Below are 13,880 nucleotides of genomic sequence, written 5' to 3'. Positions count from 1 at the left end.
CATTAGTGAAATATGTTCGGAGTTATTGAATTATTTAAAAATACTTTTAATTACATTATTGTGTTAGTGTGTATATAACTACTGTCAAATGTTTTACTATGGCTTAATACAGTTTATAGTTTCTGAATTTTATTTTGTTCCCCTAACAATTGTTATTAGGTTCAGCATTATCTAGTGATTCCACATGGTACTATTTTTATAGTGATGAGATTTTTCTTTCATTATTTATTTTCTTCCAAAATTTAATAACTTGACCAATAACTTGAGAACATGTGATCCTGAGGAAGATTATAACATCTTTTGGATGGTTGAACTCCCTCTGGAAATAGTCTGTATAATTCTTTTTGATCACACTATATCTTTTCCAGTCAAGATTTCATTAATATGTAAATACTTGTCTGTAATCGCAGTGAATCTTTTTATCACACTATGTTTAATTAACATATAAATAACCCTGAGAGACACTTTCCCAATTTCTGATATGGGCACGCCTGTGTAAATATTGTATTTATAATAAGTAAAGTGCTATTAAGAATCAAATTCATATTTTGTAGACAAAGCACATGCATTAGCTTAAGAAATGTTTTGACCTCGACGTGAACCCATTTTTTAATCCTAAAAGTTTACATGCTATCTACATACACCGACTTTGGGGAGAAAATCCATGACACATATGAATGTTGGGCTCACAGCACGATACTGACATGTTTGATGTGCAGACATGATAGTGTGGTCCCCTGGGAGAGCGAAGGCTTTCATCGGAAACAGGTGTATGTCTGAGTCCTGATCCCTCCCAGCTGTTACTCTGGGGATGTCAGCTTCTCTGCACTGCAGTTTCTTTCCCTGTGAGATGGGGAAGTTGTGTCGGTGTTGTGGTGACAACCTGTTCTCAAGGCCATATCCGCTGGCACAGTTCCTAGCGTGTCATTGGTGTTCAGTGACAGCAGAGGTGAAGGCCGCAGAGGACACGGCTGCAGCAGCAGCAGCAGCAGCAGCAGCAGCAGTTTTTGGTACATTTGGTGGGAATGAACATGCTATAGATACCTTTCAGTGTTGAGTGCATTCAGTCTTGCAAAGGACCAATGAATAAACAAAATACAAAATCATACCAGGGACTCTTCCTCCCCGATGGCACCGATGGCTTGGTTTCTCGTCTGGGACAGCGCCCTGTTCCTGGGATCAGGCACCTGAGATTTTATATTTGTCATTCATTGTTCAGATGAACTTTTATGTCTTCATTAAGTCTTCTCCTGGTGCTTAAGAGTTTCGTTGTTGTTATTTTTGAGAGTTCCGATTTTAGAATGAAAATGTCAGTGGATCTGTTCCCACTGATTGTGAAAACGTTCATTCAGAAAGTCAGTGATGAGTTTTGAGCTCATGCTGTTTACTTACCTGCGAATTTGTAATTGTAAATGTGATTTATGGGGAGTTGGAGGGGTCCAGGTCCTCGAGGGGTGTGTTTTCACTCTTGCCTCTCTCTACACATGGCGAACATCCGAGAATGCTGGTTAGTTCAGGATGTCTTATTAGTCTCTGCTCTATTTTCTAAGTAATTTATTAATTAAATTGAGTTCCGTTGGTCCAGAAGAGAGTTCTAAATAATGCCTTTAGATGGTTTTTCCATCTTGGCGTTCTGAGTGATAACTAACTTTTTAATTGGTTTTCCATTGAGTGAGATTTGTTCAGTGATGGTAACAACAGTGTAGGCCCAAATCATTATTTTTTTTGTCCTTTATTTACCAGAACATTTTCTTCTATGCTAATAATAGAAATAAATATATCTCCACATCTTAAAACCAGTGCCTGAAAGGGGCAATTAGTAGTAATTCACTATTTAGCTTTTTGTTTCCAAGGCATAGAATATGAGTAAAAGAACTTTTGTACATTTATTCTTGATAATGTTTCTTTGAAATAAAAAACTTATATTTAGTGTGAGAAATAATTGGTGAAGGAATAGTTGAACATAACCGAACTTGTTATATTCATTCTTTTCCTGCTGACAGGTAAATGTTACCTTCAAATGAAACCAGCAAAGTTTATTGTTTGGAATAAAACAATGAACAGGCTTCAGAGCAAAAGCAGTCATTATTTTGTAAAGAAATAATTTAAGTTTACTGTGTACTTTCCCTTTAAAATGGGGATGATGCATTTAAATTTTAAGACTTCCCAAGCAAAGGAGAAACAACAGAAAAAAAGATGAACTAAAATATGTAAATGTTGTTTATAGGATTTTAGATGCCAAGTTTAAGGTTTGCAACTAACCAGGCTTTGTACAATTCTTTAGAATGAAGCAGTATGTTTTCTAGGTTTTGTTTTGAACCACAATTTCACATAACCCACCTAGTGATAAATTTACATGACTAGTATTTTTGTTGTGAACAGAATTAATGAAAAGGTTTTCTCTGCATTTTATTAAGCATTCTATCATTCTGCCTAGCTTATGAAAGAATAAGTAGCTAAAATTTGGGTGTGTTTTTTTAGAAAGTAATGAGAGAACTAACCAATTATTTTGAAATGTAAAATTCAAAATAATTGTGACATTAGGGGAATGTATATTCTGAAATCTCTCTCCCCGCCCAAAGCATAATGACATATTTAACTATGTAGATTGTATGCCATTACTAGTGTAGCTTGCCTTTTCTTCAGTTCAGTAATCTAAATTAAGAAAGCATTCTTGTTCTCATTCTCATATCTGCAGGTCCCGTGTACATGTACCTCCTGACATGCCTGTTTCTTATGAGCAAACTGTCCCCTTTCGTTGCTCTATTCAGTTTTGAATTTTTGTGATACTCATGAGATCACTTTAAAGAAATTTGTTATGCTGTCAATTAATTCAGTTGACACATGTTATTTTAGAGTCTGCTAAGTGCCAGGTACTGTTTTGCTGAGGATAGACAATAGACAATAGGCAAAACAAAGATGTTTTTACTTTAAACTCCTAAAGTGGGTTCTAAAATAATTTGCTTTATAGCCATCCTGTAAGAAAATGAAAGACCAGGGAGATTTTTTCTTTTTTTTTTTAAATAACCATTGATGATGAAAAATAAGGTCAAACCATATTTGGTGGTAGTTTCATTTGACTAGTAACCAACGTACTGGTGTAGAGATTGGTTTTATACCTTACTTTAAATATATCCTTTTAATATGCATGTAAATGGTCCGTATTCACAAATCTAACCTGGTGGCTCCTATGTCTGAAGCAGAGGATGCTGGGAACGGGGATGGAATTGTGTTTGGGGCCAGAGGATAGTCCCATGTCCTTTCTGGAGGCAGGAGAGTGTGCTAGCTCCAAGTGCAAGCTCTGGACCGGGCTCTGTGATCCTGGTTACAGCCCAGCTCTGTCATTTACTGGCTTTATGAGGAGGGACAAGTCAACCTAGGCCTCAGGATTTCTCATAATAATATCAAGAAGGTAATATTATCTACTACATTAGATTAGTAGGACTAAGTGAGGGAGTATGTGTTAAAACCATTTTATCCTGTCTGACCCATAGTAATAGATCAGTGAATGTTAAAGATTATTACTGTTGCTGATCATCACTGGTCAACTGCCCGCACTATTATCGGTGGTGATCGGCACATTTAGAAACATTCAGTTGCGCTGTGTGCCTTGAGAATGCAGCAGAACCACTTTGTATTAACCTAGGACTCTCCAGGCCTGCCTTTTGGACTTGTTTTTACTACATGTTCTGATAAAAATGGGTGTGTTTTCTTACCCATTTCTGTTCAGTGAAGCTTAACAAAGTTTTACAACTTTCTAGTTTTTAGATACCAAATAAATATTATTTTTGCTGAGGGCTCCAGGCCATTACTAATCATTTTATCAATAACCCTTGTATCTAATGTATACTTCGTATAGAAACTACAAATCTCAAACTTGTGATACATTTTTCTAAAATTCTTTTAGAAAGCATTTTGTGTAGCTTGTGGAACCGTATCTGCATTAATTAGAATTTTCCAACTTCCTCAATTCATTGCTGTAACTCATTCTCATGTTGGAAGAGTGAACATTGCCATCACTGCATCCAAATGTTCTTTTTTACTTTTCATTTCAGTGGTCTGTGATAAAATCGTTATTGACAAGGAAGAAAACGAAATAGTTTTTCACTTGGTGACATTCATTCTAAATAATCACCTGTGTGCTTCAGAAATTTAAAAATCTGAACTCAAGTGTCTTAAAAATACCTCTGGTACAAAGTTATCTAGGATATTACATGCTAGCTAAAAAGTGGGTAAAATACTGTGTTTAACCTTTTGCACTCAGATGTCGAGTGTGACTTGACATGGTTAGCATTAGAATAAAGGAATCGAGAAAAAAGCAAGTGAGTGCAAAGGGTTAAAATATTGTATGATACATTTTGTATTACATATATCTAACAGGAAAGTTAGAATTTGTATAATTTGCTCCAATAATAATACTGCAGGGGGTGCTTTCCAGCACTGCCCACTCCTAGGCATCCCTCTTCCACTCTAAAACCCTCCAGGGGTCTCTTGCCACCTTTTACATGAGGCCCATCTCTTCATTAACATAATTTTCAAACATTTAGGAATTATTTCTTGTGCAAGGCGTGACTTACAACCTAATAGGACAAGAGAGTACAAAACATAACCTAATAATATACAGAAGTGCAATTCTTTCTGTGGGGCTATGGTCAATTTTAGGAAAATGCTACTATTGGTACTCAGAAATATGACACAGAATGTCTTCTTGAACTATAAGAGCAGGCAATTGAAATTTGATTTTACATTTTGGTGTTTTTTCTAAATTCAGAGTGTTTCTGTTGTTTTCATGGATTCTTGGGTTGTGAGAGCTAAGAGGGATCTTAGAGATAACGTTCGGAGGGCTTCATTTTAGAAGGCCACGTGCCCAAGGCTGCACAGCTCATCGAAGCAGATGCATCTGTTTGCCGGGCCTCCTGCTTTCCAGCACATCACTCTGCGGTGCTACCCTACAGTTTTACCTCACTTTCCCTTTCTGACTCAGTCTCTGGTTTTTGGTCTCCTACATTATTTTTAACTAGTGGCCCAGTGCACAAAATTTGTGCACATTAAAAGGGAATTAATTAGAAGAAATATTTTAATGTTGCTATTTGCCCTTTCTCTATAATAGAAGTGTCAGAGATGAAAGAGAATTAGTAAAATGTATATGACAATCTCCCTCCTGTAAGAGTCTGGGCATGTCATGGGACCCAGAGTCAAGTCCCTGCATACCTGTGCATGCTGAGAAATCACTTGAGACCCAGACCCGGCCGGCCCCACCCCCACTGGGCAAGACCCAGACCTGGCTGGCCACACACCCATCAAGCCCCGCCCCCTGCAGCGTCACATCAGCGCTGGGCGGGGACACATGCAGGCAGCGCCACATCCCAGGCAAGGGATGCACCTACCATTTACATGTGCACATACTATATCAATGCTGGATGGAGACGCACGCAGGCAGCGTCACGTTAGCACTGGGCAGACCTCCGTGCGCCTCCACCGGGGGCCGCCCCCAGGCCAGGCCGTGCGGAGGCCCTCCTGGTGATAGCAGTCCCCGCCCACCTGCTCCTGCTGTGCATGCCACTTGCTGAGTGGTCGTGACGTGATGGCATCCTGGATAATTTGCATATTCCTCTATTATTAGTATAGATTATGAATTTATTTGAACAGCTTATTCTTTTTATTGCTTTTATTGGTGACATTGGTTAACAAAATTATACAGATTTCAGGTGCACAATTCCACAACACATCATCTATATACACGGTATTGGGTGCTCATTATCCCATCAGGCTTTTGCCTCTTTTAGATTCTCCTGTTCACTTTTAATGATATTTTTAACTTGCAAAATAATTTCTTTACTCTTGCTATTTCCTATCTATACATATGCTATAGATATGGTAGCCATTAGTCACATGTGGCTATTTAACTTTTAATTAAAATTAATGAAAATGAAAGTTCTCTTTTTTAGTATTAGTAGCCCCATTTGCAGTGCTTTATACACGTACTGTAGCTAGTGGTTCCTTCTTATGATCATAAGAAGTTAGGTAATTTTTGAGGGCAAGGGACCATTTATGTTGCTATTGAGAACATAAAATATGGGCTCCTGATAAATGTTTTAGTGAGTGAACGAACTCGTACCCATGCCATCGTTTAGTTCCTTGCCAAATGTTTTTTAATTTTATTTGATTTTTACTGTTGACAGTATTACAGATGTCCCCCGTTACCCCCTCTTTGTCCCTGTCTACCCCATTCCCTCCCCATCCCAGGCCTTCACCGAACTATTGTCTGTGTCCTTGTCAGATGTTCTTGTTTTGAGTTCTTCTTTTCTTTTTGAACCATTTTATGATAGAAGAGAGATCTGCGATTTGGTATTCTCCACTTCCAGTGTATCTAATACGTATCATGCACCACATAACATGCCGTCAACAGGAATCTTGGAGATGAAAGGTTACAGAGATCTTTGCCACGTGTTCCTTGTGTGGCCAGTCATTGTGGTAATGTGTCCCTGAAGTTCTTACGTGTTGTTTTTAATTTAAGTTACAGCGGTGACTCCTTGGTGATCATTCCTTGGCACGAACGCAAACACCGAGATAAAGATTGGTGCGAGGAGGCGGCGTGCAGGTAAGAGGGAGCGGCCCAGGGCTTCCTCTCACGGGGGGGGGGGGGGGGGGGGGGGGGAGGGAGGGGAGGACGGGGGAGGGGGCGGATGGATAGGTGGCCCTGTGAACGGGCTGTGCTGAGTGACCACTTACCTGATGGGGGTCCTTGACTGACAGAGTTTGAGTGAACTTTACAAAAGCCCCCAAAAGCTCGACTCCGTTAACATTATTTTAATGGGAAAACATTAACTGCTGCTACAAAGGAATCACTCTCACAGTGGTTCTCACACACAGTCCTTTCATTGTGAGGCGTTCACTCTCAGTCTTTGACATATACCGACATAGTCATCGCTGTTATCATGCTATGCATGCACATTTGTTCTGGATTCAGTTTTGTTTTTCATTTTTATAAGCTTTAACCCTGGAAAGCCTCCGAGTGTGGAGGCGTCAGGTACTGCAGAAGGGGGTGGGAGAGGGTGTGGGGCTGAAGGGCCACGTGAGGTGTGTCTGGACCCCTTTTCCCTACTCCTCAGAGTCTGGTAATGCTCCGTCGCCTGCTCGCCTTCGTGTTCTCCCGGTGCGCGAGCAGAGCTGTAGTTTGGGACCCAGGCCTTGAGCCAGAGGACTCCAGAGCTAGGCACTGGGCACAGCCTAGGGTGGGGCTGGGAATGGGGCGCTTAGTGAAAATCTCTGTACTGAATGTTGAAGCTGTTTAAAAACCCAGAGTCCTCGGCTCCCTTTCCTTGGTATTCTGCTCACCAGAGCAGCTATTTTCAGTTCTTTTAGAAGATTATTCTGGCATTTCCTCCATATCTCTGAATAACAACTGCACAGCTATTTCTGGACTTCTTAGTTCTGGCTATTATCTGTGGACCTCCTGGGATGAAAATTACGGTTAGTTTATTTTCACTCCCCGTACCCTTTCTTCCCTGAGTGTTTACGTCCCCTCCCCTTTGCAAATCTTTTCCTGTCATTTCAGTGGAGTCTCAGGAGAAGGTGGAGCTTAGTGCCCGGTATTTTTCAGCCACACTTAGTAGGAGCCTTTACTTCCCAGTTGTATGAGAGTTTGAAGGAGCAGATGCATTGAAAACGGTGGGGGTTGATGCCAGTGGCCGTGGTTGTAGGGAAAGGTGTGCCGACATGTTGCCCACAGTTCTCTCAGCGTGCCATGGGCCCAGCACCTGCCCATTCACCCGTCCTTCCCTGCAGGGCACCTGGGAAGCATTTGGGGCTTCTCAGGGAAGTCTGGGTTAGGGGTAAAAGTATGGCAGTTGTGATGTTTGTGCTAATTTGTATTTTATAGTCGGAGGGGGAACCCAGAGAGAGTATAGAATGAGAGGAGAGCGGCACGAAGCGTTTGGAAGAACAGCTATTTAATGGTGGAGGGTATTCTAACCCAGAGGAATGAAAAGAGCAGCCGGAAAGGGGAGAGAGATCAGTTGTATAGCGGAGGGGAGGAGAGAAGCCTGCGAGCAGAAGGAGAAAGTGGGTGGAGTCTATGAAGTGGTGCTAGAGGGAAGGAAGGACTGAAAAGTATGTCAGAGGAGCTCCCGGTGCCTGCGGGGATGTGATGTGTGCTGCTGCAGTGGGGCAGCTTGAAGGGGAGGCTGCGGAGGGAGCCAGGTGACGTGTCCATGTGGGGAACATCCCTGGTCAGAACGCTAACGGCAGGGTGAGCCCAGGGAAGTACATGGCTACCAGTTACAAGCATTAGAGGCTGGCTAAGGCATGTGGATAGGATGTCCAAACATCTTTGGGTTTTGTATCTGGGCAAATATGACAGCTACTAATTCTTCCAATAAAATAATGCCCACAAATCAAAATTAGGCACCTGCCCGGGGCCAGCTGGTGTTCTCTGTGACTTTATATTATTTAGACTATTCTCGTATAGTATTATTCCCATTTTTCTCTCAATAAAGCGAATCTCAGACTACTTTTCACTTACAAATTTAGACAAGGTTTCACGGCTTTTCATGATGGAATTGTGCTTCGTCTTCAGTTCTGACTCCAAGCCCGTCGCCTTATAATAGTAACAATGAGAGCGCCTGTCATGTATTGCCAGCCTGCTGTAGATGGATGGATGTCCCTAATGGAATGCGGCGTTTCCCTGTATGTCTCCCTGAAATATCTTAGTTTCAGCTCATGTTCCTCCTTTTCAGTCCTTAACCAAGAAGGCCAGGCTCATCCTCATAAAAGCTTGGAGTGCATGACCTCGGTGATGCTCTTTCCGTGAACAGTCCTAGCTGTTTCTCTTTCCCTCCTGATGGCGAGGGGGGGAGAGTGATGGCATATTTGCACATGTCAGTGTAGTACTATGTTGTTGACACCTACACAAGGTATATTATCAACATAAATGAGGTATATTTCCTTTTACTTTTATGGAAAACAAGCATTTCTTAATTTCTATTTGCATCCAAATCACCTGGAGGTTTTTCCCCAAAACAGGTGATTTTGATTTGGTAGCCCTACGGCAGGCACCTAGCCTTGTGCATTTCGTGAAAGCATCCCTGGGTGACTTCCATTTTGCTGATACTTGTTTGATTGATTTGGGGCATAGTTGTTTTTGATTTATTGTCCATTCTGATTTTTTTAAATTGGGGAAACTAGTAGGAAAATAAATTAAGCACCTCCCAAAATATCCCATTTATCTTGTGCACATACATATTTCTTGTGGAAACACACATGCTTGCGCACACACACAAACACACGCATTTCCTGTTTCTGTAACCGAGCCCACCCCAAAATTATAATCTTTCCCAGCATTCCAATCAGTTATCAATTGTCCCTTTTGTGCTTTACAGAATGGTTGTTGAGCCGAGCCTCCAAGACGAAAGTGAATTCTTGTACGCTGCTCAGCCTGAGTTACTGAGGTTCAAGACCACGCAGCTTGTAGTAGAGAAGGTGATGGACTGGTACCAGACCCGAGCAGAGGAGATAGAGCATCATGCCGGACAGGTGAGGGGCGGGGGCAGCTGCCGCTCAGAGATGCCGGCAGCTGCCTTGGGTCCCGAGGGCTCCATGCGCGCAGTGGCTGCCAACAGTGGCGCCAGGGTCATGTGCATAGTTCGCAAGGGTTGAATGGCATTTCTTACCACTTTTGTTCACTTGTCATTTGTCTAGAAAGTTTTTGTGGCTTTTTTGAAATTATTAAACATATGCAAGAAAGGTTGCTCAAATCTTTCTTTAAAATGTAAGCTGTGAAATATGGTACATACTGTTTGAGATTTTCCATGTATTTTTAGTAGGTTTCCTACCATATTAATTAAAAAGATTGTATGGGCCTAGAAATGCTTGACAGTCCCCTGTCACAGTGCAGTAACACAGCGAATAGTAATGTTGCTTCCCAGAAACCCTGTTGAGGCTCTGTCCTAACGTTTTCCTTAACCAGCCTCAGTTCCCACGTGCCATCTGACTGACATGCATGGCACTGCCTTAGAGAAAGGGTGTGGAAGAGAGAGGGAGGGGATTCTACACTCGTAGGACATCCAGCTGCTAATCTGGACTCTTCCACCAGCCACCTTCTGACTCTACCTGTTACCTACCGTTTTCAGTACCTTAGTGTTTTCATGGGCTGGTTCTTATCCCAGAGTCCGTGAGAACAGAGGCGATATCCGGGAGGGCACATTTCGACTTCTGCTAGTTGAGTGAGCTGCTATGTAAGCAGCAGTTGTCTTCATCTCAGAGGACGGAAGTCAGCGGTCCTGAGCAAGGAGAGCAGATGCACTTAGGAATCTCATCCGGGGTCAGGCCAGTGGGTGACTTTTTTCACGTGCAGCCTTGGCGTTGGACCATCCGTCCTACCATCCGTTTTCCATCTGACGGGAAGGGTGACGTCAGAGCGTCTGACTCCTGTACTGTGGGAGGGAATGCGTACCTCCTGTGTTTAAATTTCTGTGCACTCTCTCTGGCCTGGCCCTGTGTCTCCATTTGATAGCCTGCAGTTTGTGCTTAATCTGATTCCTGTTTTTATTATTCATACAATTGAAGATGAATTATTTGCAGGAGCTGATGGGAACATGGGGGTGGCCAAGAATACTTAGGATTTTCTAAGTTTTTGAAGATGACTGCGGACTACAGTAGAAACTGTTTAGAATATCAGGCTGTCCTGATGAAGGGAGTCCCTGGAGATGGTCTGGTCTGATTTTCGGGGTGGTGGAGGGTAAACTAAGGCCCACAGACAGGAAAGCGAGCAACTTGCTCAGGGGTTGCAGTGAGGAGCCAGGTCTCTGTCTAATATTTCTCTCAGAGCCCACATGCAAAGGAACAAGTGCACAGACCTGAGAGCAAGAGAAAGTAATCTAAAGGGTGGGCTCACTAGTAAATATTTTGTAAGACTTATTATCCTGATGAGAAAATCGTAAACATATCTTATTAGTAGAAAACTCCCCCCAAATTAATATGATGACTTCATGCCAATATAGAAGGTAAATAAAATATGTAAACGCTGGGTCATGACTGCACCGGAAGTGTAGTTGGTGAGAAGTCACCTGGAAGGAGAGGGCGGGAGCTGCGATTCAGGTGTCATGTTGTTTGAGTTAAATACCACAGATTGCCGTCTGGGATGCGAACAGCTCATGGTAAACTTTCTAACAAAACAGTGTAATATCCTCACTTGATTATATAGTAGCTGCATTCCAGGACATTCTGTGTACTTTAACCCATACAAAGAAGGCTTGTGTAAATATTAAATGAAGTTGGGGTCTGATCCTTGTAAGTAGGTTTTGCAGAACACCTGAAAGGTAGGCAGGACTCAGGACAAGGTGGTTACGTGGGCTGCCCTGCACGTTGTGGGGCGTCTGGCCTTCCTGGCTCCCACCCACTAATTCTTGTGACAGACAGAAACGCCCCCTCAGAGTTTCCGGTGCCTCTGGTGGACCCTTCTGCTTCCATTGGGAACACATCTGGAAATGACCAGCTCATACTGGTCAGACTAAGCAAAGGCCTTTTAGTTTGCCAATACAGGAGAAACCCACTTGGTAATAGCTGGTGGAGAAGCTCTCAGGTGAGCCAGAGAGGCACATGTCTGTACAAGTGAATGTGGAGCTCGTATGTAGACAACTTTTAAGGGCCCAGGGGCGCCACCTGGTTCCAGGAGGTGCCTGGCATTTACGTCTGTCTCTGTGTAACAAGGAAAAGGATTCCCTGTGGACCAGTTCTGTCTGAGCACTTGGTGGTTTCTTAGCTGAACCAGTAGAGCTTTCTGAGGATAAGGAGAAAGGCGGTGTGAGTGCATTGATGTATTTAAATAACTGATTTCTCGGGAGCTCTGTTATTTGAGCTGGGAATGAGAATTCAAAAACTTCTCATGTCTAAAAAGTGCTGGGCAGCCGCCTTGTGCATTTCAAAAGACCAGTAATGGCTCCTCAGTTTGTAGTTTTAACTATTTCGTAACCCAAATTTCAGTCATTATTCAGGATTTTTAAAAAATAGCAGTAATACAAAGAGAAAAAGGGCCACACTGAAACGTGGAATAAGTTATCGTTTATATACTTATCTATGTTCTTATTTATTGGTTTATTTTATTAGTACTTTATTTTTTAGAGAAGTTTTTAGGTTTATAGAAGAATTGAGTAGAAGGGACAGAGTTCCCATGTATCCCTTCTGACCCCCCACCAATCATTAAATCCCGCGTCTGTTACAATTGATGAACCAAGATGTCCTTTAGTAGGTGAAGGGGAAGTGGACATCAGTGGGCCACACAGTGGACTAGTCCTCAGTAGTGAAAAGACAGCAGCTATCAATCAAGAGCAGGCATGGAGGAGCCGTAAACGCACGGAGTGATTTATTTAGCTGCCTTCGAGTCTTTCATCTCTTCCATTTATTTAAAAACTCTTCTAATCGAGGTGTTGTTCTTGAGCTTCATTTCATGTGTTGGCGTTTCATGTGGCTTATGCTACAATCAAAGTGATATCTAGCATAGTTTTATCTTTTTCGTTTTTAAACTTTAATTGATATGGGACTTCTTTTTCCTCAGTGCCTACAAATATCTTTAGCAAAATATTTTTGTTGGCTCAGAATAATGTATCTCGTGGTAAAATTTGTCCAGGGAGGGCTTGGGGTTTGTGGTATAATTCTTTGAGTGGCATGAGAGCCTACTTTCATATGAGGTGTCAGTTATTTGATTCTAAAACACTTTTACTTCATTAAGTATTGGGAAAGCAACAGATTCGAGGTTGATATGAAAAAGATGAATCCGGATCACAAAATGGGTGAGTGTATTACACATCGCTAATGTGCTTCTGAGTCATGTTTTATGCATCAAGTTTTCTTGCTTGCTGAAAACACACCTGAGATGGTGTTTTTAATTGCTATACAGGTAGATGGGTCCTTTCAGACATGACTTGAGTTTTTATTGTTAGACATCAGGTGAAACATGATCTGTCAAAGCATTACCGGGTCACTCCCGTTGTGCCTCAAGCCTCCCTACTATGGTTCCCCCTCCTGTTTATTCCACTCTTCCCAACTGAACATGCATTTCTCCTTTCTTTCGCTTCATCTCCACCTGTCGATCCTGCGTCTCTGAGGGCTGTGGGTGGATCTGTCACATGGCTGCTCCCTCTCCCCTTCTCTCCTCACCCCCCACCACCTCCTGCTTCCTTCTCAGCAGTGAACCGCTTGGTAAATCATTGGGAAACTGGGGAGCTCGCTTCCATTTATTCCTACTCTTCCCAGCCTTTCCCTAAGAAGTGGTCTCTTCCTGCCTTCCAGCTGCTTTCTTTCCCTGTGCTCCGGACCCCACTCCCACCTGCTCAGCCATCTAGTCCCTCTTCTGTATCTTAAACCATCCTCACCCTTCTCTCCCCCGCCCCCCGCCCCAGACATAAAGTTCATCTCAGTACTATTTTATGCAGAAACATCGAGCCCTATTCCCCCTGGCTCAGCATTAGCTGACTTCTTTCCGTCACAGCCCAGGTAGCCGCTGCTCTCTGGAGTCACTTGCTCAGTGTCCGGCGACTCTTCGTTTCCTGGAGTCCACCTGCTCCCATCCCTCTACTGAAGCCGCATCCTTCCAGCTCCTGTGGGCCTCTCAGTGCCTGGCCTTCCACCTCCTGCTTCCTCCCTCCTGCTGTCTCTCCTGCCCGGCTCCTGGGATCCCGTGTTCCTTCTCGTCTTGTCTTTGTCTTAGCCATTCCTTTCAGTCTCCTCCACGTGGCTCAGGTTCTTTGGCTTGTCCCTTAAAGATTGCTGTCCCTAGGTGCCGTGCTTGAATACTCGTAGCTGCAGGTCTCCCAGTTCCAGTCCTGTTCACCCCCAGTTCATCGTTCCATAAGTACTTCCTCAGGATTCTCTCCCAAGTGGAA

The 13,880-nt window shown here is 42.8% G+C and overlaps 1 protein-coding gene across 2 annotated transcripts in view; it reads left to right on the top strand.

Annotated features, from left to right (window-relative positions):
- The window catches only part of NBAS (NBAS subunit of NRZ tethering complex), a 206,444-nt gene that overhangs the window by 68,072 nt on the left and 124,492 nt on the right, over window positions 1-13,880 (top strand). Inside the window, exons 22-23 of one of the 2 annotated variants that reach the window (XM_079792004.1) lie at window positions 6,524-6,601; window positions 9,381-9,534. In XM_079792004.1, coding sequence (XP_079648130.1) covers window positions 6,524-6,601; window positions 9,381-9,534 — 232 coding nt within the window. Of the gene's footprint in view, window positions 1-6,517; window positions 6,602-9,380; window positions 9,535-13,880 lie in introns of both variants that reach the window. The other variant, XM_079792003.1, reaches the window with a different exon arrangement.

This window comes from Cnephaeus nilssonii, assembly GCF_951640355.1.
Source record: "Cnephaeus nilssonii genome assembly, chromosome: 15".
Lineage (NCBI taxonomy): Eukaryota > Metazoa > Chordata > Mammalia > Chiroptera > Vespertilionidae > Cnephaeus > Cnephaeus nilssonii.
The sequence above is the reverse complement of the archived record's forward strand: the minus strand, read 5'-3'. Positions and strand labels throughout refer to the sequence as shown.